General features: G+C 42.6%; 1 protein-coding gene across 2 annotated transcripts in view; it reads right to left on the bottom strand.

The window, feature by feature from the left end:
• Positions 1-7,017: 7,017 nt before the first annotated feature.
• LOC147749147 (inhibin beta C chain-like) overlaps positions 7,018-26,465 on the bottom strand; it is a 131,893-nt gene continuing 112,445 nt past the window's right edge. Inside the window, exon 2 of one of the 2 annotated variants that reach the window (XM_086936534.1) lies at positions 7,018-7,975. In XM_086936534.1, the coding sequence (XP_086792660.1) occupies positions 7,203-7,975 (773 nt within the window). In that variant the 3' untranslated portion in view covers positions 7,018-7,202. The remainder of the gene's footprint in view (positions 7,976-26,465) is intronic. The other variant, XM_086936535.1, reaches the window with a different exon arrangement.

Raw genomic sequence — 26,465 nt, 5'->3', positions numbered from 1 at the left:
CTAAATGAACTTACACATAGAAGATTTTGAAGACATTGATTAACAACAGACTGCCTCACCACGCTGATATCTATAGCGTTCATTTGTTTCACACCTCCCGAGTGGGCTTTCACCCAGTGGGCCCTCTGCCTAAGCACATTTTGTTACAGAGCAAGGGCCAGATGTATGACCATTCCATTTTGCGGGTCCCAAATTGTAATTTCTTGCGACTCGCAAAACGGAATTTACTAATGTCCCTTAGACCCATTTAGCGATTCCCAACGTGGTTGCAAATAACCTGCATCATCAATATTGATGAAGCAGGTTGCAATTTGCAACCCATTGGGAATGGGCTACAATCACAGGGATGGTGGCTTGCTGGGGCTTCCCTTTTAAATAAAGCAAAGGTTTTGTTTTTTATTTGCAGTCCGTTTCCTTTAACTGGATGCTTTTAAAAGAAAAAAAATTAAAAGTTTAATTTTAATTTTTTAAGGGCAGGCTGCCTGCTCTTAAAAAATATATTCACTGCCAAACACAAAGGGGGAGGGGCTTACCACCAATTTGAAATTGGTGGTAACTGCGATCGGAAAACAATCACACATCCCCTTGCAGTAGCGGTCGGCAGTAGGTGTTTCTATAGGGCGGTGACGTGGGCAGGAGGAGGGGCAGGGTGGGGGGAAATAATGTATGGATTACGGAGTTTTACAGGTAAGTAAACATTTAAATACATAAAACGAATTTTGTTGCGCGCACTGCATCACATTTGGTGATGCAGTGTGCGCAACGAAATTCGTTTTATGTATTTAAATGTTTACTTACCTGTAAAACTCCGTAATCCATACATTATTTCCCCCCACCCTGCCCCTCCTCCTGCCCACGTCACCGCCCTATAGAAACACCTACTGCCGACCGCTACTGTCCCCTTGTGACTCGTTATTAGGAAGGGACACCCTTGGCATGCCCCTTCTTAATAGCGACTCACACACCCTATTTTGTGAGTCGGTAATAGGATACCGACTCGTAAAATAGGGTTTGCACAAGCTACAACCCTTTTCAGTGGTCGCAAATGAAATCAGTCATACATCTGAGACTAAGTCACTTTCCAAGTGGTACCCTCTCCCTGCTGGTAGGAGGAGTCTCCTCCTCACTGGGGGCTTAAAAGTTCTTTTGCCTGCCGAACAACCGAGGATTTTGCCCTTCTTGAAGATGAATCTATCAGTCCACACCTTCATGTACACACTATCAAGAGCAGTGCTGTTGGCAACTTTCCAATGAAAAAGGGTAATGTTTTGTTTTGTCATTTAGTAGAGGGATTGTGTTTTGTCAGCCAAGGAGTGCAATATCAAAAGCAGGAGTCTCAATGAGCCCAAATTAAATGGTTTAAAAATGTCCATTATTTAAGGCCATTCCCAAGGACAGAGTTCCCCAACATGCTTCTCCATAAGAAATTGAAATTGTCCGGCATTTGAACTGCTCTCTACCACGCTAATACAAAGGAATTATAACTTATCATAGTGGTTTGTTTGTGTTCGATAGCTGAAAGAAATCTTCAACATGAAGTAAAATAACGTATTACTAGGTTTTCAATGCAGGACGTCTATTTTAGAACAGAGGCATGTAGATATATTTGGGTCATGACAGTCATCCCACCTCAGGCGCAATCCTCTTAGAATGACGGCTACCATGATAATATCAGAGTGGAATAATTGGCTGTTTAGTTTATTTTTTATATTCAAAGGAAATAAACAGCCTTAGGACATACGTTCTATACCCAAAACATATTTTACAAGTTACATGGTGGCGTTCGCATCCTAATTCACGGTGTGGGACCGCCGCATGTCTGGCAGCCGGTCCCACCATGGCGGGGGTGGCGGGTGGACTCAGGTCCTCCCGCCATCCTAATGAGCCCCTTTGTTTTTGCTGTGCATCACTCTGTATAGAGAGGTCTAGAAATGTTGCAGTGGTTGGGATGCTATTCCTCTTTAAAGAAAGGGCCTCTTTCAGTCCTTCAAGCCAGCCTTGATTGAAGGCATCTGCTGCAGACTCATCCGTTTAGGAGGCCTCTGCCATTAGCTGCTGAAACTGGTGAATGTATGTTACTAGCTCCTCCTTACTTGTCACAGGGAAAGTAATGGTGCAAGTACAAAGACTCAAGATTGTCTTTTTCGAAAATAACAGTAGAATGCTGCACAAATGTCCTAAAATGTGATAATCAAGGGCTTAGATTTAGAATTAAAGGTGTCACCCATACTCATGTGTCTTTGCTAAAATAGCACAACATAAAGGTAACAGTAGCTTTATCATTTACAAATTGATGAGGCTTCAATAGAAAGTGTAAATAAGACTTACTAAATTGATTCGATCATTCGGGCTCTCAGTTAAATCACCCAGAAACTTAGGAGTGATCTTTGATGACTCACTGACCTTTACAACTCAGGTCAGCCAGGTTCAAACAATCAATCTGGCGTTTGTTAAGCGCTACTATTCACCTGTGAGGGGCTCAAGGCGCTAGGGGTGGGGGAGATGCAGGTTCCAGTCCATGAAGGAGGGGGTCTGTCAAAGAGCCAGGTTTTGAGGTTTCTTGGGAAGATGGTGTAGTGACCGGGTTTTTGGTTCTATTTCTGAGTGATGGTGACTTTAGCTTGCTACCATCCTAGATCCCTATTCTTAGCTTGTTTTGGTCCTTTTCAGGCCTCTTTTCAGACCTAGAAGCATAAGCTAGAGGATAGCCGCTTTATATGATGATATATCCCTTATTTCTGACTCTAATCCATCTATTGCCTATTGGCTTTGACATAATTATGTATCCTTTCATCATTTTCTGGCCTGAAGACCTATAGTAGAGGGTGGATCCTGTAGTTCTGACTTTATATTACCTATTGGTAGGGTTTGTGTATGTACTTTGATAGAGCTATGTGTCTATTTCATCCTTTTCGGGCCTACAAGGCCCAGAACCAGAGAGACTCCATTTTGCTTTCTGCCTCTGCAGACTGAGATGCATGTAGGTCAAGTGTGATGTTTTAGTTATGAGGTGTTGTTCACTTGGAGAGAACCGGCCTTGGCAGGCCCTTATCAGTAGACTGTATTTTTCTTTGTGTCGAAGACACCACAAAAGGCCGGCCGGCTGGGTGTGTCCTTGGCGCAGAGTGGTGCAGGGATCTGATGGGCGGCAGGCTGCTGACTGGAACTTTCCACTAAGAGAGAGCATTCCATATTAGCGAAGTGCAGAGAGGCAGAGTGTTCAGATGGTTTTTGGAGCTGAAGAAAGCAGTCAGAAGCAGTTACTTGTCAGAAGGAGTTGTGATCAGAGGGAGCTGGTCAGAATGAGATGCAGTCTGGAGAAGATGCAGTCAGAATAAGTTGCTTTGCAGTTGGAGTAAGATGCTTTGGAGACAGAATGAAGTTACATCATGAGAGATCAGTTGGAGCAGGCAGTTAACAGCTGGAGTTTGGAGTGATACCTTTTGGAAGAGACTGAAGTTATATCGTGGATTAGTCTGTGGGAGCAGCTGGAGTGAGTTGGACATTGGAGCTGGAACAATCAGACAGAGTGAAGAAGCTAGTGGAGCAGATGGTTATCAGAGCGGCAGAAACTATATCATTAGACTGAAGTTGGAAGGTGAAGACAGTTCGAGGGAGAGAGGAATCCAGTGCAGAGTGATCGGCGCAGATGTGTGTCCAAGAGTGCAGGGGAGAATCTGAGATGAGCCAAGGCACAGACGAGCAAGGGACCCAGATGACAGCTAGAACAAGACTTCATAATAATCAGGTGATATCTGTCCTGTTATATTAGTGCCCATATATATACATTAATCCTTTCCTTTATTTCCTAGGCTATATTCCCTACTGTATTGTTGCACTGATTAATCCCTTTTCTTTCAGTGGTGTGCAGTCATTATTTAGCTATATGTGGATGTGTTAGTAATAAAGCTTTCTTGTTTTCCATTCTAATAAAGAGACACCGCAGATCTATGTGTTCCTTAGATGTGTCTATTCCCGTTTACTTTTCAGGCTATGTCTAGATTGCTAGTTATTGTGATATTATAATTTGCTATTGTGTTATAAAGGGACCCCAATTCTTAGTGAACCACTGTGCAAATGTTGTTATTTCTTGATGAGACTAACCTTTCTTCTAGTCAGATGCTGTTATGTGGACGGATGTGTTTCCCGTCCGGGTAAGTGGTAACTGAGCAAGGGAGCGCCTAAATCAGAGAATAACCTTTGCATGTTGTGATTTGGCCATTCTTGTGTGAGAGGATTGAACTGTCTATCTACCACATAAAATATAACAATTGTGTATGAGACATCCCCAGTAGATATTAGACATATAGAGAAACTTCCCAACAGAGAGAGAGAGAGTTGAAGGTATCAATAGGACAGTGATCGCCGTTGTGTAGCGGCGTTACTGAGAGCACCGGGGGGATACGGTGTGTATCGTCACCTGATTGTGGCGGCAGCATGAGCACTGGGAGGATACGGTGTGAATACCCACAGGATTGCAGCTTGAGAGAGCATCGGGAGGATACGGTGTGTATACCCACAGGATTGTGGCTGGCGTGAGCACTGATTGAGGTCAGTGTGTAATGGTAGATGCATTAGAACTGCTCTCCACCATGAGGAAGAGAGTAGCATAGTCTGGGCCAGATTGCCGTGAGACTATAAGGTGAGATCATAGGATGTGACATGGAATTCCTTAGTAATCAGTGATTATTCCTAGTAATCCTATAGATTTAGTGGTGTTTTTGATGATATGAGCTTTTATATTGCTAATTCCCCATCCCCAGGAAGGGACGTAGTTACTGTGGTAAGTAGGCTCTGGGGTGGGAGATGGTTACGTTTCGGCTGGATTGGTGGTGTCTTGGGGAGCTGGTGATATCTGGTCTGAAAATCCAGTCGTTACAGATGGGAAACGATGTTGTCTGTCTGAGGTGGAGTGGAAGGCCGTTCAAGGCCTTGGCCGCGAGGAAAGAGAAGGAGCTTCCTCCCGATCTTGATTTTCTGGTGGGCAGACCACGGCGTAGGAGAGCTGGGCTGATCGTAGGGTCCTTTTGGGGTACGAGTAATTTGAGTCTGCTGTTCAGGTATGCTGGTCCGGTGTTGTGGAGGGCCTTGTGTGAGTGGGTGAGTATCTTTAAGGTGATTCTAGCCGCGATGGGGAGCCAGTGAAGTGTGCGCAGTTGCTGGGAGATGTGGCAGTGTCTTGGCAAGTTGAGGACCAGTCTTGCGGCGGTGTTCTGGATGTTCCTTAGCTTGCGGGTGAGGTTTGTTTTTATTCCGGCGTAGAGTGCGTTGCCGTAGTCGAGTCGGCTGGTGACCAGGGCGTAAGTGATGGTCTTTCTGTGTTCAAGGGGGATTCATTTGAAGGTCTTACGTAGGAGGCGGAGGGTGTGGAAGCAGGAGGACGAGACAGGGTTGATCTGGCGGTCAATTTTGAGCTCGGAGTACAGGATGAAGTTGTGTCTGGCGGTGTTGGGTTCGTTGGATAGGGGGAGGATGATTTGGGTGTCATCTGCGTATAACACAATTATATATGTTTTAAGAAGGTCCATTGAAAATGTAGATATGCTAACTATTTATATGTAAAAAATGTTATAATATATTGAAAGATAGTTAAAAAACCATTAAAAAAATACTTTTGCCTAATTTTTCTCCATGTATTTGTTGTGTTAGTGTTATTCACTGCCTCCACTGATTTCTGTGAGACTGTGTTACAGTACCAGTGTTTGGCTATGTGTGGTGCTTGACTTAATTCAGGGCTTGGCTGGAGTACAACTAAGGCTGTTTTGTCAGTAGTTAAGCAGTAGTAAAATTAAAATGGGGGGTGTACTTCATATCAAAACACGTTTATCTTATGTGTAACAATAATTCCAGGCAGCAAACTCAGGGACGCTTTTGAAAAGTGTGAAACCGATAGGGTGCAATTTTTGACCAACATTTTCACTAACAAAACTGTGAAAATAAGCAATTTCTGCATCAAAGGGTCAGTGGGATTTTTATTTTCCGCGCTGGTAACTTGGTAAAATTGTTGGAGGGACGTGCACCGCCTCAGTTTTGCACTATGTTGTTGGGTCCATACAGCCTCACTACATACAAGTGTACCAAAGTCATGTAATTCTGTAGCAGAAGTTGCAAAACAGTATTTTTATACCAGAAGGTCGATGGAAATTCAATTTTTAGGTCAAACCTACCAGACAATGCACGCTATCTAGTTGCAAAAGACCTAATATTGGTGTACTAAGAACTTACAAAGGCTTTCAGGCCACCCCTTGGTTATCATTGGCTTTATTGTCACTCTCATTTGCTTCTGCTTATTCGAGGGCTTTCCTTGTACCAACTTGTCCCTCCCCTGGAGCATAGCCTCTGTACCATCTCTCTGGTTCTCTGGTTTCTATCCTTCCTCTGCTCACTTTAAGGAACCTTTTTTCCTTTTTGCACTGAATGAGAACTCCTTGGTTTTTCTGCCCTCTACTTCTCTCCCCTTTATGCTCCCCCCAGTGCTTCATGTTTCCCTCTTGTGGACGTCTCCTCTGACCCTCTTAGAACAGTTAAAAAAAAGAAATTAATGCAAATGGTGCCTGCATTACTTCACTGGCATGTGCATGCATTCTGACACATGCTCCCATATATGCCATAACACATGCGTGCACAAGCGAAATGAAATGACCCAAAGCAGTGTATTTATTTATTTATTTTAATTTATTTATCTTTTAATTTTTTGGGGACGATTCTGCACAGCATCTGGAAAAAGTCTGACACTGTAAAGCATTGCCATAATACATTGGCAAAGACAATAGGTCCAAAGGCGGGACCTGTTGGCCTAGCCAATCCTTGTTACACTCACCACTCAGTGGAAAAGTCTGCAATCTGGCCCTTGGTATTCCAGTACAGAACATTAACTTTCCACAATGCATATATTCCATACGCTATAATTAATGTTATTGTGAAAACCTCTCTTTAGCCTCTGTGTTCTATAAACTGAAAATCTAGATACTAGTGGCTCATACATTTCAGTGGAAATTACTGCCCCTCTCAGTCTTCCTGTCCAGTTGATTTGCATACCTTAGATCACCAGGTGATTTCACATACATTATAGCAACACACGTTTGCGTTTTATTTATTATATACAGTTTTATTTTTTAATATTGGAAATTCTTGAACAGCGGCAGCAGCTTACAACCTCATTGGACTGCTTGCTGCTGTACGCTTACATCAATATTATGGCACTATGTGCAACCACATCTTTCCACAATCATATTTGCAATGTCTTTTTTGATGACGTTAGTACTGTTGTCAAAGTAAAGCAGAGAAAGTGGTTGCAGGTGAGTAGCTACACAGCAGGATCCCATTGACGCCAAGACATTGTTGGCTTTAATAAGGTTGTAGACCGCAGTGTGGAATGAGGCAGCAGTACCTGGATTCCCAGCCAGGCTGATGGGGCATTGACCCTTGCAGTAATTCATGTAGTATCCTTCTGGCTTGATGATCCAGTTGTGCCAACCAATTTCTTTGAAGTTTACATAGAAACTCCTCCGACAGCACATGTCTGAATTGGAATTGCATGTCAAACTCCTTTGGGACAGCGGGTGCACCACAAGCCTCCTGGCCTCTGCTACTATGAATGGCTGGTTTGCGCCGCTGATGTTGGCCAGGCGTAGGCCTCCTATGCCGCCTTTACACCCCAGATGGATTTGCAACTTTTTTTCTCCCGAAGTTAGTGCCTGGTATTTGGATGGCGCAAATGGGATTTTGTACCATCCGCTTCTCGACACGCTAAGAGGCATCCGTTGAGCAACACTATGGTCCACACAGTCCGACTGGCAAAGATATGATGTGACGGTCACTTGACTTCTCCTGTTGTAAGAATTGACCAGGAATATCCACACGGTAGCCTGGAGGATTTCTGCTCTGCCTTCTTCATCTAGGTGGAACTGGAATTGCAGACACAATCCCGAATTGTTGGAGCAATCTATCAAACAGGAGATAAAGAAATCCATACCTTAAGGAACACAGAACAGAACTGTGAGACACACAACAATGTCTGGCCAATGCCAAAGCACAACAGGAGAGATATTTACAGGTTTCAGCATCAGATTCGTTTGGGACAAAATTTGCTAACTAATGCCAATTATCTTAATTTGTTAGTTATTTAGACATAGTTTTATTGCATTGTTTGTAATGTAATTTTTATAGTGCTCTATAAAATTGTGCTTTTGACTGGAGCTGTTTTTGTTGGGCTTTTCCATCCCTCGAATCTCATTATTTAAATGTGAATGAGAAAGAGTCTCCCTGCTGGAATTTTACTGCTGTCACAGTTCTCGCTATGGCCTTGTTTCACTACGTTTTTCCTGGTCTTGACTTAAAAAGGGCATTTGTCAAGGCTTAAGACTGTTTAAGCACATTGCTGCGGCGGTTATTTTTCCGCTGTGCGGCTTTTTTCCAAAAGCCGCTTTAGATGATGAGCTCAGCTCGTCATCCGCACACGACCACCGTGGCTGATGACGAACTGAGCTCATCATCAGCAGCGAAGGGGTTAAAGACAGTCATTGTGGTTTAAGACAGCCTTAAGGGGAAAGCCCTTCGTAAACCATGGGCATCCGTCCTGCCTAAGTCATCTATTGTGAGCCAGATAAGAACATTTGCAGATCAAATCAGGCCCATTATTTTGACCTTTCGTGCTACTTTGCGGTCTGCTATTGAGCCACATTTCTATTTAGTTCTAGGAAGAAACATATTTTTTAAGTAGTTACGACTTGCAATTAAAATTATATCTTAGGTATGGACCACTCTTAAAGCACAGGTACATTTTAACCCGTTTTAGGATGGACACTTTCCACCATATGGTTACCTTCCCAGAATCAAATGATTGGTCTCCCAATCTATTAAATTGGCTTTGCGATAAGGCCTCAAAACAGACGACAATGCATGTCATATTTTTCTGCAAATTTTATAAAACGTGGAGGAAATTTCATATACTAAGCTATTTAAAGCAGTTAGACTTTGTTCAATGCTGCCCGGCCTATCTATTTTTACAGTCTTTACCAACTATTGCCATCTGCGTAAGAATGTCATCCTTTTTATGGAGTGTTTTTTATGCTAGGAAGAAGGGTCTTCTAACCTAACAAACAAGGTAGTTAAACGACGTTGTTTGATTAATTCTAACAAATATGTTTTAAACTGGGCGAGCAGAATAGGACCGTATGGCGCACCCTAACTTGAGGTTCTTACCCTCCTACACACTGTTCTATGACCTTACATATAGAAATATTTCTTCCTTTCTCCAAATGGTTTTAATGCAACATATTTTCGCAAATGATTTTTGTTTTTTTTAAGATGTTTTGGTATGAATTGTTTTTAAGACTGAAAATGAATCATTTGTACTTGGTACTGTATAACATTGACGAGTTAATGTGATATGTAACAGGATTGACAGGGTTTTACTTTTTTTTGCTATTTCAATGTCTATTTGAAATGTGCTTTTATGGTTAATATTTTTTGACCGAATAAAGATGATTGATTGATTGAGTAGTTTCCCATTTTTTATTAATGGGTATAATGCTATTTTGACTCTGGGCATTGAGAAATTTCTCTCATCAGCCCCTAGTGCATTTGTTTTGATCCATAAATATTGGGAGAGGAATGGCTAATACCAGTTGATTTATATATCAATTCAATTAAAAATAACTTTATTCGGTTCCAAGGACCATAAAAGTTTAACAAACAAACAACACAGCTTTAAGATTTCATAACATATTTGTAAAACAGTGTAGTTAAAATTAATAAAAGGAAAAGTTAATAAAAATCTGACAGATAAAAAAGTATATTCCATAATACAAATGACCTAGCACGGCAAGATATATCACTGATCGTAAAATTCCAAGGATATAAAAGTTGTACATTAAAAGATTACAACGTTCCTGGTCAGCTTCCATAGCTCATAACGCTTTCTAATGGCCATTGCAGCTTTAATATAGTTAGACAAATAGCAGAAGTGGCCAATGAGTACAGCAGATTAAAACCTTCAATGTATGTGCAAGGCCAGATTTCCCTTAGAAGTGGAGCGAAACAATTTCCCCATGGCTCTTTAAAAAAGGGGACATAATAAAATAAAGTGCGAAGTGCTCTGAGCTGCCAAATTGTCACACGGGCAGGACATAAGTTTGTCGGCCCACCCTGATTGTCTCAGGAATGGCACTAAAAATTGCAGAGTGCGTAAACGAAATCTAGTTAAAAGAAATTGTGTCCGTACATTGGTGGTAAAAGTTAAGTGAAATTGCTGTTGAGCAGGGAACAAGCATAAGGGACCAATTACCTCAGATTGTGTATGGCGCATAGTAGCCCTAGAATAGTGCACCTCTTTAATGATGGCTTTCGCATTTGTGAGGATACTATCAGGATTGTCGTAAAAACGCCCCATGCCTATCTCATGAAACTTATCTCTCACAAATCGAAGCCAAGGGATGATAGGGCACTATGCAGTTTAGTACAGTCTTTAATCACATCCCTTGAGAACGTTAATTCCTGAGACAGACACATTTTTGCCCATTGAAGCAAAGGGGCAATGCCTATAAGGTCTTCTAAGTAGTCCAACCCCAGCTCTCGATGACAAAGGAGTGTGGGGGCACTATTCGGGGTCATGAATAGCCTTTTTATGAACTTATTTTCCAAAACCTGTAATTGACGGCTTTTATGGTGGCCCCACTCCCCTGCACCATAAGTTGCCACAGACAAACATTTAGCTTTATAGAGGGTGACTAGCTCTGTCACCGGCTTGTGTCCTAGCTTGCAAGCAAAACAAAATAACCCCTCCACAACCCTATTTGTGTGTTGCACCCTGGCTGTTATGAGTGGTTCCCAATTCATTGTATTATTAAATAAGATTCCTAAGTAAGTAAAATTATTCAATTTATCAATACTCCTACCCCTTACCACAACATTTCTGGTTTTGGTCAATTTGGGGCCACACACTATAATATACCATTTAATAAAGTTAACTTTCAAATCAAATGGCGACTTATAAATCGTAAAAGCGATGAGTGATTTTTGGAGGCTATTTGCTGTCAAAGCCATTAGCACGGTGTCATCCGCATACGATAGTAGCAGGACATGATTGCCACCAATTCAGGGAAAATCAATTTCCTTATCTAGTAAAAATGTCTCTAGGCCATTAGTATAGATTAAAAAGAGAAAAAGAGCTAAAATACACCCCTGCTGGACACCTTCTGTGGAAACAATCAGCTTAGTCTTTTCCCCTTGTGGGGCATATCTTATGGCAACAGTGGTGTTAGCATGTTACCTATGCAAGATGGAAATGAGTGCTACCTCAACAGACATTTTCCCCATTAGTGCCCACAATTTTGTCTTATTAACGGTATCAAAGGTGCTAGACAAGTCCATGAAGGCCAGGTGGATAGAACCCTTCCTGGCCCTCATGTACTTGCTAATAATCAGAGACAGATTGAGGCACTGCTCTGTAGTACCCAGCCCCCTCCTAAAACCATATCGAGTTTCGGACATGACCGCTGTGGTGGTCGCCCAGGCTTCCAGTCAGTCAAGGACGACCATCCCCAGTACCATTTTTGCTGTGGCATCGATAAGGGAAATAGACCTATAACAAGCCGGGTTATTCCTATTGCCCTTTTTAAAGACAGGAACCATAATGGCCTCCTTCCAGGTTTCAGGGATAAGGCCAATCACCACTGCTTTAAAGACGTTAGATAATAGGGGTGCCCTAAGCTTAGGATTCCTTTTTAACAAATCAAGTGGAACCCCATCAGGGCCCGGGGCTTTCATGCATAATCCCTTCGCTAGAGCCTCATCAACCTCAGATACTGAGATGGATAAACTTAATTGGGAGGCCACGCTAAAATCTAGAGGCAGATCCCCACTTTTCTCCTCTAACTGCAGGCAGTTTGGGTTAAATATAGCAGAGAAGTGGGATTCCCAGACATCCCCCAAAATAAGTGAAGCCATCTGCCTCACATCGTCCGAAAATAAAGGGCGGTCTTATAATGTCCCAGAAGCCTTTAGTATCTTTAAGGGAAGTAGCTCTCTCCAGGTCTTCCCATGCCAATCTCCTCAGTTCTTCTTTTCTTTGGCTGAAAGTAGTATTGTATGTTTGCCTTACACTTTTAATTTGATTTCTGTCATGAGGACTAGCATGTAGGGCCATTTTAAGGTTCTTTGGAGCCCTTGAGCGTTCAGTGTTAAACCACTGTACCTCCTGGAATTTCCTTCTCTGGACCTGTCTAGTTAATCTCTTACCTACATTTATACAGATCAACTCAAATTGTCGAACAACCTCCTATGGGGAAGAATCTTGTTGTAGACAACACATAGTCGGGTGATAATTTGCTATGACAGTTTCTTCCCCAAATTGGGAAGGTTTTATTTTACACCAGTTTAATCTTACCCCTTTATTAGGATTATAATGAATCAGGCGGCAATCACCTTTCCCTAACTGGGCTATTATACTGAGAGAAACTGTGAGGGGCTGACGATCACTAGCATTATTGGGTCCCACCTTGCAGTCGCTGACAAGCAACAAAAACTTCCTTGAAATAAACATATAATCAATAAAACTTTCCTGCCACCTCCAAAATATGGGGGGAGCTGTGGTAAGGAACCACAGGCCAAGTTATTAATAAGGCCTAGGTCATTCTCCATGATGATGGAATTTAAGGCCTCGCCCTGCGGAGTGTGGGTAAAGTGTGGCTGGGGCTGACCTTCTGTGTCCAACAGCCCACAGACTTGTTGGGCATTAACACCGCAGGTAGTGCAGAGTGGGACCTAAACCACTGCAGAGCAAATTCTCCTGGTACACCCCTGCTAGAAATCTCCACTCATCATCTGCAAAACTGGTGTGCCATGCCAAATTTAAGAAAACCCGGATGGAAGGCAGATCTTTTTGCTCTGCAACCTCGCGTCTGTGAAACAAATTACCGTTTGATCTCAGACAAACTGAGAATCTGCTGATCTTCAGAAAGAAGCTAAAAACGTGTCTCTTTCCGAGGGACTAATGTTGCCCAGTTATAGTTGTATTCTGTGTTTTGCAGGTATGCACAGCGTTGTAGGGTAATCTCAGCGCCAGGATACCTGTTGGGTGACAGGGCTCTATGCAAATCCAAATTCAATACAAGTGCCGCTAAAATCCCCCAACCAAAAGATATATAATGGCTGCCACTTCGCAGAAATTTTGTAATTTCAGCCTGTAGGGCTTTAATAACATGACAGGTATTTTGGTCAAAATACCAATTTGCCACTAGTATCTTAACCTGCGTCAAATTAGAAATCATAATTAGTTGATACCAGGGTAAAGAGCCTATACCAAAGGTTTTTATGGACCCATATTTTACTGAGATTAACAAAAAAGCCCTCCTTTAGCCCTCCCTGCTAGAGAAGGTATTGTAGGGACAGTGAAAGAGCGATAACCGTCCAACATGATGTCATCCCTATACCAAGTTTCCTAGAAACAGATGATGTCGAAACCCCTGATGTACTCTAGCCATAACTCATTGGTCAGTTTGTGACGAATACCTGCAATGTTCCAGGAAATAATTTTGAGGGAAAGAGTGGTATGTCCCTGATTCACCAAACCCACTGGTGTACTGTTAATAGCGGAGATAGTGGCAAAAGCGTCTAGGCCAGGCCCCTCCCCTACGGGATTACCTTTGGGGACTGATTTAGGTGGGAGGGAAGGGTTTTCAGGGTCATTTAGATTCTTATTAGTAATGATGGATATATATGGAATGGTCCCAGCTGGATCTACACGCCCTTTGCTAACAGAGTCACATGCATGTGAGGTTCTCAACTGGCTGTCCAAATTGTTTGAACAGTCAGTCGATTCCAGTAAGTCTTGAGAGAGCATCAAAGCGGTTCGGGTGAGTAAAAGTAGAGGGCTGTGAAAAGGAATATATGTTCAAGCCTAACCGTGAAGGCTGTTGTCTCAAAATAGTCCCCTAATGGGGGGAAATAGAAAAAACCCAATGTACAAGCCTTTATCAGTTCACCAGTGGTGTCTCTAAGATGCTTCAAGGCAAAATGCACACACCTGACGTCACTAAAATTAAGCACCACACAATCCCTTTCCACAGATTTAGTAATGTAACCTAACCTGCTCACCTGCCTTGCCATGATAATGTGTTCAAACCAATTTATCTGGAACGGCTTATCCGGTAATTTATCTGGATTTTCCTAAAGCACCAATGAGCTTATTTATTAATGAGGCTTTGACAGCTTTCTTGGTGACCAGGGGTAAGATGGGGAATCCCTGTCGGGGTCATTGTATATGGTGTACAGTCAGTGGGTAGATGTAATATGTTTTTACACCCCCCATTTAGGGAACCATGTAATAGGCCATTAACATTTGTATTTCCTCGTGGAGAACTACCCCTATTCAATGGGCCTAGTCTTGTTCGACTTGTAACCCCATGTCCCATCTTTCCATTATTCCAGTGGATATTCCCAATGGGCACCGGTTCCCATGTTGTCTGAACCGGAGGGTTATTATGGGGGGGGGCTCTTGGGAAGAGACCCTCTTACTTAGAGTCCTTGAAGTAGGTTCTACATTTATAGGGGCCATCCTATCGAGAGGGGCACTAAAAGAGCATCATTTACACTTTGATCTGTGTTACTAACTTGGGTGGCCCTTCATTCTGTTTGTTGGCTGCCAGATTCTTTCCTATGTTCTGCAGTGTTCGAGTAAGTTGCTCTTCTATACAGACTAAAGAAGATAAAATGGGTGCCCGAGCTTCTTGTACTATTTTATGCGATTCTGCTCGTGCTCTTGTGACACGCTACGGGCAGGCAGCTGATTCTTGCTAACCTAACAGGTAATCCTCCAGTTTGTCCTTTGTGCTGCTGAGACCCTCCCACCTCTCACGGCCCCCGCTCCGCGGGCGCCGTTCGCAGAGGGAGACTTGGGGGCATTTTTCAAACTACCGGGAAAAAGAACTTGCACGAACTCGGGACTGCGAGGGCCAGCATCCACGGCGGCATTGACGAGCCGCAGCTGGTCCTCTTCCCGACTCCGCCCTACTTAAAGACTTTCCTGGCACACGCACGCGGGACGCGCGCGGGTCGGAGCACAGGGCGAAGCCCGGGCAAAGGGCGAGCCCTCCGAGGCCCTCAGAGGCACGAGTAGGAAAGGCAAGGCCAGTACCCTAACATCCCAAAACAATATTAGAAATATCTTCAGCGGGATATACGGTAATTACAGAATACATGTTTATAGACTCTTCGCCCCTCCCCATTCCCAGTTTCCAGACGGGGGTCAGCTGGTGGTGGGATACGAGCCGCCGCTGAATCGCCCAGGTCCTTGGAAGGGGGGTGGTAGCTTTGAGGAGGTTATCAATTCTGTTGTTTTTCCCAACGGAGATTCTGGAGGGGAACTAGGGTCTTACTTGATTTGTGACTCTGTGGGTTATAGGAAGGGGCTCCTTTCTCTTTTTCCTGTGCTCTCCTTGGCCAAATAATAAGGGGGATTGTGATTCCTAATTGTGTTGTGCTGATTTATTTTGATTGTTTCCCCCCCCCCCCCCCGCTCATGGTTTAATCTTATAATCAAGGGGGCAGTCTGGTTTTCCTGTACGGTGGAAAGTAGATATCCTTAATTAACTCCTGTTACCAAATCTAACCCCCTTCGTAATAAGACTAGCCATGTGGCCCATTTGAAAGGCACTTTTCAGCTATTTAACCTCTGGGAAAGGGGAAAGAACAAAGCTATAATGGTGGATCCTATACCTGAGGATATTAAGACTTCAGAGGCAAATAATTTTGTTATGGTATCTAATACTAAGGGAACGGTGACTATAAATAGAAAGGAAAAAGAGGATAGTTGTTTAGTTGTAGCAAAAGAAGGACTTGCATCCTTCGAGAATAGCTTCTCGCCTCCTCTATTTTCAACAAAGGAAAAAAATATAGATCTAGTACCAGAAGTTATTATAAACACAAAGAAAGAGATAGAACATGATACTCTGCACAACACGAAAATTCCTCAAGACAATCACCCCTTACTGAACGCCTCTCCTCTGAGAGGATCCTATAATAATGGCCTGTCGCCCATGGTCTTAGATAAGGAATTCTGTCGAAGATATATAGATACCGATCTAGATAAGGCCCGGACTGACCAGAAAACACCGGCAACATCAAACCATGCAGGCCTTCACCTTTATAGCCATTACTGGAATGGGGTAACCCAATAAGGTTTTAGGACCTGGGTAATCAATGTTATAAAGAAACAGTGGTCCTAACCAAATTAATTCTTTATCAACAAACAATATATGCACATAGTTAATTATTTTAGTGAGCTTCTTGAATTGAACTGCTCCGTTGAATCAATCAAAAATGCTTCTTCCAGCAACAATACACAAAATATAAATTATAAAGTACCTGACACAAGCCAAAGATTATTTGAAAAACGTATGGAGTTTAATGAATTACTCCATTTGGGCTTAATGTTTCTATATACATTTATACAATTATATACATTTTCTCTAACGGTAAAATGGAGAGCAATCGGCTTCTAAAGGGGTGCAAGAAAAAAGAAAGAGACAAGGAGGTGGTTGTGAAAGAAGGGTGTAAGCCTCAAAAGAAAAATTGTGACAAGTGGAAGAAATTTAAACAGTTCCGATATATTGCAGCTGTATTAGAAAATTCAGCTTGTTTTGCAAAAGGCCACAGTTGATTACTACTGTTTTTTCATTTATACAGTCATAGATGACATGTATAATGTTTTGCTGGCTGGTGGTCCTATTTGCACATGACAAAGGGGGACATCGACGTTTCGACCCGTCTTTTGGTGCAAGGGCAAGTGGGAGCCTTGACCTGCGGGTCTTCCTCAGGACAGATATAGAACCCGTTTTTTACCGTAGACTTCTCAGAATGTAACCCACTGATAACTAATGGGTGGCCTCCGTCCTCCTGTTCCGGGATGGACGTATGATTTGGATGACCGTGATGGACCACCCAACCTGGGTGGATCAGCGTCTGTGTTAAATATTCCAAAGATGATAATACAGACACATTTCAAACAAGACGTCCCCGGACACTTGCGTGTCGCCCGGGTGTCACACGAAGTGGACTTGGGAACCTCCGAGCGTGACGCCTGGATCTGACACAGCGGGTCGGTGTGGCGGCGGTAAACGCGAGGAGAAAAGCGCTCAGCGTTGCTAATTTAAACGGAACGGGGACTTCACTCTAAAACGCTCGGAGGTTCCCAAGTCCACTTCGTGTGACACCCGGGCGACACGCAAGTGTCCGGGGACGTCTTGTTTGAAATGTGTCTGTATTATCATCTTTGGAATATTTAACACAGACGCTGATCCACCCAGGTTGGGTGGTCCATCACGGTCATCCAAATCATACGTCCATCCCGGAACAGGAGGACGGAGGCCACCCATTAGTTATCAGTGGGTTACATTCTGAGAAGTCTACGGTAAAAAACGGGTTCTATATCTGTCCTGAGGAAGACCCGCAGGTCGAGGCTCCCACTTGCCCTTGCACCAAAAGACGGGTCGAAACGTCGACGCCCCCCTTTGTCATGTGCAAATAGGACCACCAGCCAGCAAAACATTATACATGTCATCTATGACTGTATAAATGAAAAAACAGTAGTAATCAACTGTGGCCTTTTGCAAAACAAGCTGAATTTTCTAATACAGCTGCAATATATCGGAACTGTTTAAATTTCTTCCACTTGTCACAATTTTTCTTTTGAGGCTTACACCCTTCTTTCACAACCACCTCCTTGTCTCTTTCTTTTTTCTTGCACCCCTTTAGAAGCCGATTGCTCTCCATTTTACCGTTAGAGAAAATGTATATAATTGTATAAATGTATATAGAAACATTAAGCCCAAATGGAGTAATTCATTAAACTCCATACGTTTTTCAAATAATCTTTGGCTTGTGTCAGGTACTTTATAATTTATATTTTGTGTATTGTTGCTGGAAGAAGCATTTTTGATTGATTCAACGGAGCAGTTCAATTCAAGAAGCTCACTAAAATAATTAACTATGTGCATATATTGTTTGTTGATAAAGAATTAATTTGGTTAGGACCACTGTTTCTTTTCACCTTTATAGCAGCACCCCTTCTAACGCCTCGCACTCAAATATCTCAATGAGTCCCAACTTAAATCTAACCGGGATAAATACACGTCAACCACATGGGATAGACAAACCTGTTTCTGACTCTCTTTCTTCATTAGAACACCTACTCTCGTCTATTTTGCTATTACTAGAAAAAATGTGTTGGGGGCTCCGACTGCGTATTAGAAACAGTGACTCAAATCCTGAAAGTCTTGTTGTACAATCGACTTGAGAAGGATATTAATCACAATATAGTCCCAAAAGATCAGGTTCCCATAGTTCAAGATGAGTCAAATATAGGAAAGGAGGACTCCAACCCCTGTCTTATTCTTCCAACTCCTATCTTGAGAGCTCCAACGTTAAATTGCCCAATAGATGTTGACCCAGAAATAAAGGTCCCAGGGGAGTCCTCCCTCAAGATTGAAAATGATCTCTTTCCGATCTTCATTAGGCAACAAGGAGAGGGAGATAGGGAGGCATCGTCTTAGAAGATAATATTAACAAAGGGAACCCAGAGAAACCTAAAAAGAATGGGAGGAATAAGAGGAAATTAATAAGACGGATAGAAAAAAATAGGCGGAGGAAAATCCTTTTTGGAAAACATCTAAACTCTTCTACAAATAAAGAGTTAGATCAAACATCCCAGGCGGTTGCAGAAAACGAAAACAAATCTGGAAATAGGAATGCAATGGAAAACATGATTTCCCCGTACCAGTGGATACCCCCTTCCCTTTTCCCCCTATAACAACTGTTACTAATCATTTGTGTCAATCAGTTGGTTTTAACAGGGATGCAGCTGACCCTATTAGCTTGATACCTTGGGAAATGAGTACAACCCTCCAGGACATGTAAATCCAATTCTCAATTCGTTGGCGACATCCTTTGCGGGAGTAGTCACACGAGGCATATCACTAAAAGAAACTAAGGAGGAAAGTATTGACACTCTTTGGCTAGAGTTTTCTCCCCTTTTTGATGCTGAGTGCACCCTGAATAGATCTCTTCTTCTCAAATACTTCCAAGAATCAAATTTGACATTAATACAATCAGCTGATTTAGACAAGGTATTAATATTAAAGACTGAGATAGGGATGCTAACCAGGGTGAAGTTCCAGTCTAAACTAGTAGCAAATCTAATCTTGCAACGATCTGAAGATCTCCAGAGCAGAGGGATAGACGTAATACCCCTGGTAGGGAATACTGGACAAGATAGAGTTTTTAAATCCTCAATCCCCTCAGGGCCCCCTTTTTCAATGTTGCAAGCAGCTACTGGTAGTACAAAACAGGCTGGCAATCTTGCGGATTTAAAAATATGTATGTCTAAGGACCTTCGTTTAGTGTCCTACGTTAATCCGCCCTTACCATCTCGGCAATTTGATACTGGAGATGAAAGCCATCGATGGAACTGGCTCCCTGGAGTTCTTGCAAGAAAATCTCCAAATATCCATGCATCTAATTCGCATCTTTAGCGACAAGGTGACAATAATATCCTGGAATGCAGCTGGCTTAAAAAATAGTCCGGAAAAAATGCAATTTCTCCTGTCTTTGGAGGCAAATATAATTTGCCTCCAGGAGACATGGTGTCCGGACAAAATTCAGGTGGGGAAGGATTATTTTGTATTAGAAGGCAGTGCCACCACTAATAAGAGAGGACATGCTAGTGGGGGGGATAGCTTGTCTGTTATCTAACCAACTAAAATGGAACTATGCCCATTATTTGGACCCCTGCAACCTTTTTCAAGCAGTAACATTATTTAGCTGTGGCAATACTGAAGTTCTCAAACCTTTAGTTTTGATCAATGCCTATGTTCCCCCGGAAGCTGGTTTTAATGCAACTCTGAAAAAGGTTTTTGTATATCTTCAGAGTATCAGGGAGAAAGACCCCATGATTGCTATAATCCTAGTAGGGGACTTAAACTGCAAAATCTCCAACTTAAGTATGAATTTATTTCGTGATAAATTCAAAGAAGAATCTCACCATATCCCTCCGGCACTATTCCCCGAAAATATTAAAACAAATAAACGAGGGAAGTTACTTTTAAACGAGCTGGCAGATATGGATGGGATTATTGTGAATGGGAGACTCCCCTTGGATTCCCCTGCAAATTTTACGCATAAATCTTATCAGGGCGAATCGATTTTAGACTATGTAATAGTAGGGATCCACTCTTTTGAGCTACTGAAGGATCTCAGTGTTATTAAAACCCCACTTAGTGACCACAAAATACTCTCTATTTCTGTGAATGTAAACACTCCTAAATGCGACCAGTGGTCTTTTAATAGTGAGTGGGTAAGCTTTGGTGTTAAGTCTGGAAGGTGTCATTGGAACGCAAGAGCACAACGCGAATTGGAGGGAATGCTCGATGTAGCAATAAACAATCTTCCTTCCTGGTATGGTTTGGAAATTGAAAATTTCTCTCTGTTTATGAAGGCAGTAATAGCAGTCGCTAAAAACCCAAATAAGAAAAAGCCTGTTAGAATACCACCAAGCCCCCTGAGATTGCTCAATATAGAAATCAACAAATTAGTAAGGGCTCAATTTCTAGTTAAGTCTGTTGACGTAGCACGAACAATATTATTGCTAAAAAGAAAAAGGAGAAAGTTACTGAACACAATTCGTAGAGAAAAAGAGGATGCCATTTGGATATAACTAAGAGAAGCCTCTTTTAATGGTGAAATGAGGCAGTTTTGGACCCTTATAGGCGAGGGGTGTGGATTGAGAACAAGACCACTCCCCATCCCAATTGAAGAACAAATATGGGTGGACTATGTTTCTACCCTCTATGCCTGTAATAGTTCTGTGGCCCTACAAGCATGCCCTAAGGAGGATAGTTTGCCCCTGGTACTCTTCTCAGAAAAAGACATAGACCTAGCTATTAGAGAAATGCGGTTCTCCGGGGCAATGGGTCCCGACGAATTACCTATCTGCATAATAAAGCAAAGTAGGGCTAAATGGAGTAAATTACTCTGTCCCGTGTTCAATATTTGTCTTTTGAGAGGCAAGGTTTTACCATCCTGGAAGGGAAGTATCCTGGTTCCACTCTTTAAGAAGGGTGATCGTTTGTCTCCCCAAAACTATCGCCAGATTGCATTGTTGGATGCAATCGGCAAGGTTTTTACAAGATGTTTGTTGAAGCTAATAAACGATTGGGTGGATCGATCAAATATTCTCCCTCTTGAACAGACGGGTTTCCGGAAGAACCATGGTACCATGGATAATTTAACAGCCCTACAGGTAATAACCGATAAATATATTATGGCTAGAGAAGGGAGAGTCTACGTGGTCTTTATAGATTTTTCCACAGCCTTCGATAAGGTCGACCGACCTTTGCTGTGGAAGAAACTATCAGCTCTTGGCATGCCACCTGGGCTTCTAGACTTGGTACAGGACCTTCATGATAATACTTGGTGTAGAGTATTGCTGGGGGGGGGGGAGAGAGGTCTATCCCAGGCCATCCCCTCTGCCAATGGTCTCAAACAGGGTTGTCTATTGGCTCCTCTCCTGTTTTCTCTTTATGTCAGTGACCTTCCCCACTCTTTATCTCTCAGTGAAGGCATTGCTCCGCGCCTGGGGGATACATCCATTCCCTGTCTGATGTATGCAGATGACATATTAATCTTAGACCTTACCCCGAAAGGTCTCAATAACCGTCTGCATGCTCTACACACATTTTCCGAAGCACACTATTTGAAAATAAACATCTCCAAGAGCAAGGTAATGTGTATGACGGGGAAGAAAAAACTGAAATCTGGTCACATCAGCTGGGAGCTGGGAGGACAAAAGCTGGAAAGTGTACAATCTAATGTATTTTTAGGTAAAACAGTCTGTAGCAATTTAAGTAATAAACCCCACATAGATAACAGTTCCCGGAAGGCAAAATCGCAGGGTAACGGTCTAAGAGCCTTATATAAATCTACCGGTAAGAGACATTTTGTGCACCTTTTAGAGACATTCCGGGCAAAAATCCCTGCAACTTTGCTTAACGGTATTGAACTCATTGATTTAGGACAATGGGGTTTTTGGGATATCACTGAGGGTTCCCTTTTGAGAAATTTAACATCAGTTAATAATGCATGCACAGTAGCATCCCTTCGACTTGAATTTGGTTTAAGAAGTAGTTGGGTCCAGGGTTTGGCAGGAGTGATTCGCTGGGTCGCCTGTTTGATTAAGGGAAATCCGGCCACACTAAGATCACTCATCAAAAAAGAGCTACTGGGCCCTCTAAAAGAGTATTTGTTACTCATAAAGAACTTCAGAAAGGCTATTACATTCTTGGAACTGGAGGAATCAATCCTTTTTGGACTTTCTGCACAACAGCTAAAAACTACCCTAAAACAGGCGACATGGAAGTTAAGTTTCGAGAGGGATCGTAACTCTATCATTTTGAAGAAGGGGGTTACCCAAGTTGTTAATTTGTATCTATTTAGACAACTACAACCTTACTCCTCTTGGATCATGCCCCATGGTCTGCGCCGTTTTTGGCTACTCTTGAGGCAGGACCTCCTTCCCTTGAATAAGTTATTAGCCAAATGGTACGGTACTTCCAATATATGTAGTTTCTGTAATAATTCAGTCCAGAATACTGTGCATGTTTTGTTTGTTTGCCCTGCCCTAATGGCTCATCGTCGTAAGTGGGTGAGACCAGTTTGCATACAATTGGGCATTTTATCGGCAAGATCTTTCACTGATGCTGTTTTTAGTCCCCCCAATGAAATCTTTTGCTACAGAATTTTTAAATTTTTAAAATGCTTTTTAGAATTGTATTAAATGATTTAAATGAAAATTTTGTACACTAGGCTTAATAGTACGCTTGTTTAATATGTCGTTTTAAACCTTGTACTGCTTCTATTGTCATGTTGTTTTATGTGGATCTCAATGGAGTTCCAAATCATATATTCAATAAAATTCAATTCAATTCAATACTATTTTATTGAACTTTTCAATAGAGGTGTCCATTTCTTCGTGTGCAGTGCTTCTACCTCCTCCTGAGCGAGATCTACATGCATTGCCTGATATATGGGTTTGTTTAGTTCTCTTAACCCTCGGTGAGTGGCACTTTAATTTGTAATCAACCCCTGCCAATTCAGTATGCTTCCTCTTACCCCTGTTGCATGCTGAGGACCAATCTTCTCCGAGAATGGGTTAGAGGTAGTTTCAATTCCATCATATGTAGCACATTGGTCACCCTGGTTCAAAATTACAATGGGCGAAAGTGGGGCTTGTGGCCTATGATCAATGTCTCTTTCGGCCATGGCTGAATGAGGGTCAGAATTAATAGAAACAAGTGAATCAGGGAGTGGAGCTAATGAAAGTCTTCATTCCACCAGTTGTATTTCCGTGCTAATCGCCCCTACTGCTTTTTGAAGGAAGTAACCTATAAATATATTGCTTCTCTTTATTCCCCATTTGGGGAGACGTAGCAGTTTTGACACATTCCCAGGCCTACCAGTAATGGCAACTCTGGGAGTAGGCCAAATCCATTGGTGTTGCATGGGAACACCCACTCACCAGCCAAGGAACAACACCATGGGGCAGAATAATGCAACGCATCGATTTGCGCTGCCTTGTGTTACTCCAAATTTATCAAGCCACTCAGGGCCACACAAGCGGACCACCTGTGATTTGATGAATCTAACTTATGAGTTGGGTCACTCTTGCACCCTGTTGCAGGGTGCAAGGGTGACACAACTCATTCATAAATATGGCCCTAAATGTCATATGTGGCTGTGGCGTGGATCTACACTACCCACAAAAGTAAATTCAAAAGCATTATTTGGGCAGGCTGTTGCAGCTTTGAACTGCTGTGAGTATAGTACAAAAATATCAGTAACAAAATATGGTATGGCAGAAATATTTTGCCTAAATATCATTTACAAAAATATCACCCCGCTGCAGTCAATAATAGAAAATCTAAAGTAACAATGACAATGATTTTGTAAACTATAGTTAAGCACGATATTTCGGTTAGATGATCTGCAACTGCAACAGACAGATCCCAGAGTAAACCATTTTGTAATGTATGCAACACCTACTTTTGACATCAGCTAAGTCACTTAGAAATTGAGCATTAAATCCTACAAGGCATAGGAGCATTATTATGTAGGATATGCCTAATATTTAGGCATACATATATATATTCATCATCATCATCAAGGAATCTTTATTTTGGCATTTTGCCATAAAAGAATGAAGGTTAAAACATTATACAAGAATAATAATAAAGTGATTAAAATAAACACGATACAATATTGGTAAAATCATTCGTGGAGATGTGGCGCGATTTCAGTATGACAGTCACATTAGAATGAAAACCATATTAATAAAATCCTTCATAATGGAGCGGCACAATTCATTAAGATAGACACAGTATTGTAAAATCGTTCATGGAAGAATGGTACATGATTACAGTATATCAAATGAGCCTTAACACCCATTAGCAGTCAATCGTCTGCGCTTAGTCTACATAGCTAGCAGAAACCGCGAGACTGCAAATACAATGTGCCTAGAGATATCAGTTTTTAAAATTCTAAAAGCATATGTACACTGTACGAAACCCAAGTTTTTGCATAAAGGAACAAGCCAGTACTTCCTGGGTTTGCTGTATGCTGGGCAAAAGAAGAGTACATGTAGTTCCTCTTCTGAAGTACAGCTACACCCTGGACATGTTTTAATAGTAGAGGCTGTACATTTGCTCGTAAAAGCTCTTAAGGGTAAAGTACCATATCTCCATTGTAAATAAAGTTTCCTCGATGCAATAGGATAGATAACATCCAAAAAATCCTCAAAAGAGTAAAAATCTTTAATTATTAAAAAATAAGTAGTCAGGGTGCCGACCTGGGGGATAGACAGAGCAGCAGAAAGTTTTTCATTGACAAAAATCCTGGTGAGCGACTTGCGTGAGACCTCATGGCAGGTCCTTTCCGGATCATACCATAAGGCAGGCAATCCCAATCTTAAGAATTCCTGCTTTAGAGATATAAGCCATGGTATTTTTGCTGCACTATGATGATGTAATATTTCCTTCAGTTCTAGCCTATAATTTAGCAGCTCTGGCGTTATCCAAAGTCTGTGCCAGAACCTAAGGGGTTTAAGTGCATATTCGACTTCAATAGGTCTCAGCCCCAAGTCCAACCTTAAGGTAAAAGCGGGGTGCTTTGTGGGAGTGCCAAGAGCTGTCTAATAAATTTATTTTCCGTTTTGGCGATTTCAGGCCTGCAGGAATGCCCCCACAACTACCCCCCATACAGAATTGCAGCCCTCGCCTGGGTCTTATAAATCTCCAACGGGGGTTTGATGGGTTTGAATGTCGATGTGTTGGAGATCTTGAGGATTCCCCCCGCAAGCTGGGCCAGTTTCATTTGTGATTTTACTTGTTGGGGGCCCCATGACAGGTTTTCATTTAAGGTTACCCCCAAGTACTCAAAGGACGTTACCCTTTCTAGAAGCACTCTGCCCAAACTGGGATTCGGACGAGTGGATGCCGGTGGATTGAAGGTCATGAATTTCGTTTTGTCAACGTTTATCTCCAAGCCACGGCATCTACAGAAATCCTCAAAACCGTCCAACACACGCTGTATCCCCACGGGAGACTTTGAAAGCAGCAGGGTGTCGGCAGTGAACATAATCGCCGGCACCCTGCTGCCTGCCAACTTCGGCGCGTCATTATTAGGTACACCATCCAGATGAGCAATTACGCCATTTACGTAAAGGCAGAACAGGGTAGGTGCTAGTACGCACCCCTGCCTCACCCCCCTACTTACAGGGAACCTGGATGATAGCGCCCCATTCCTCCCGCATCTGACCTGCACGAAGTTACCCTCATGCAACCTCATCAACACGTTCAGGAGCTTTTGTGGGACACCCATTTTCTGGACCACGGACCACAGTTTTCCGCGAGGCACTAAGTCGAAAGCGGAGCGGAGGTCCACAAACACCATGTCGAGGCTGCCACCCTCTATCTTCGCCGTTTTCCAGAATAGTAATATTAGGCGGAAGATTTGATCCATGGTGGAAGTGTTACTCCTGAACCCCGCTTGATACGGGCTGAGGACTGCGTGCTCCTCCAACCAGTCCTGAAGGCGGTCTAAAATCAGCCGCGCGAAAATTTTCTGGGGGAAATCGATGAGGCTAATTGGCCTGTAGTTGACCGGGAGCAGAGGAGAGCCCTTCTAAAAAATTGGGACTATCTCTGCTCCCAGCCAAGTACAGGGAACCTCCATGCCCCTCAGTACTGCGTTGAAGATGATACGAAGGTAGAGCCCCAAATCCTAGGTTGATGTTTGAAGAGGTCTCCCGGGAGTTTGTCGAGGCCCGGGGCTTTTCCCGCTGCGAGTTTAGCTATTGCAAGACATACTTCCTCTAGGTAAAATTCTAAATCGTCGTTCTGGTCAGGTGTAGGTGGGGG

The sequence above is a fragment of the Lissotriton vulgaris genome, chromosome 1_1 (genome assembly GCF_964263255.1).
Source record: "Lissotriton vulgaris chromosome 1_1, aLisVul1.2, whole genome shotgun sequence".
NCBI classification, from domain to species: Eukaryota; Metazoa; Chordata; class Amphibia; order Caudata; family Salamandridae; genus Lissotriton; species Lissotriton vulgaris.
The sequence above is the reverse complement of the archived record's forward strand: the minus strand, read 5'-3'. Positions and strand labels throughout refer to the sequence as shown.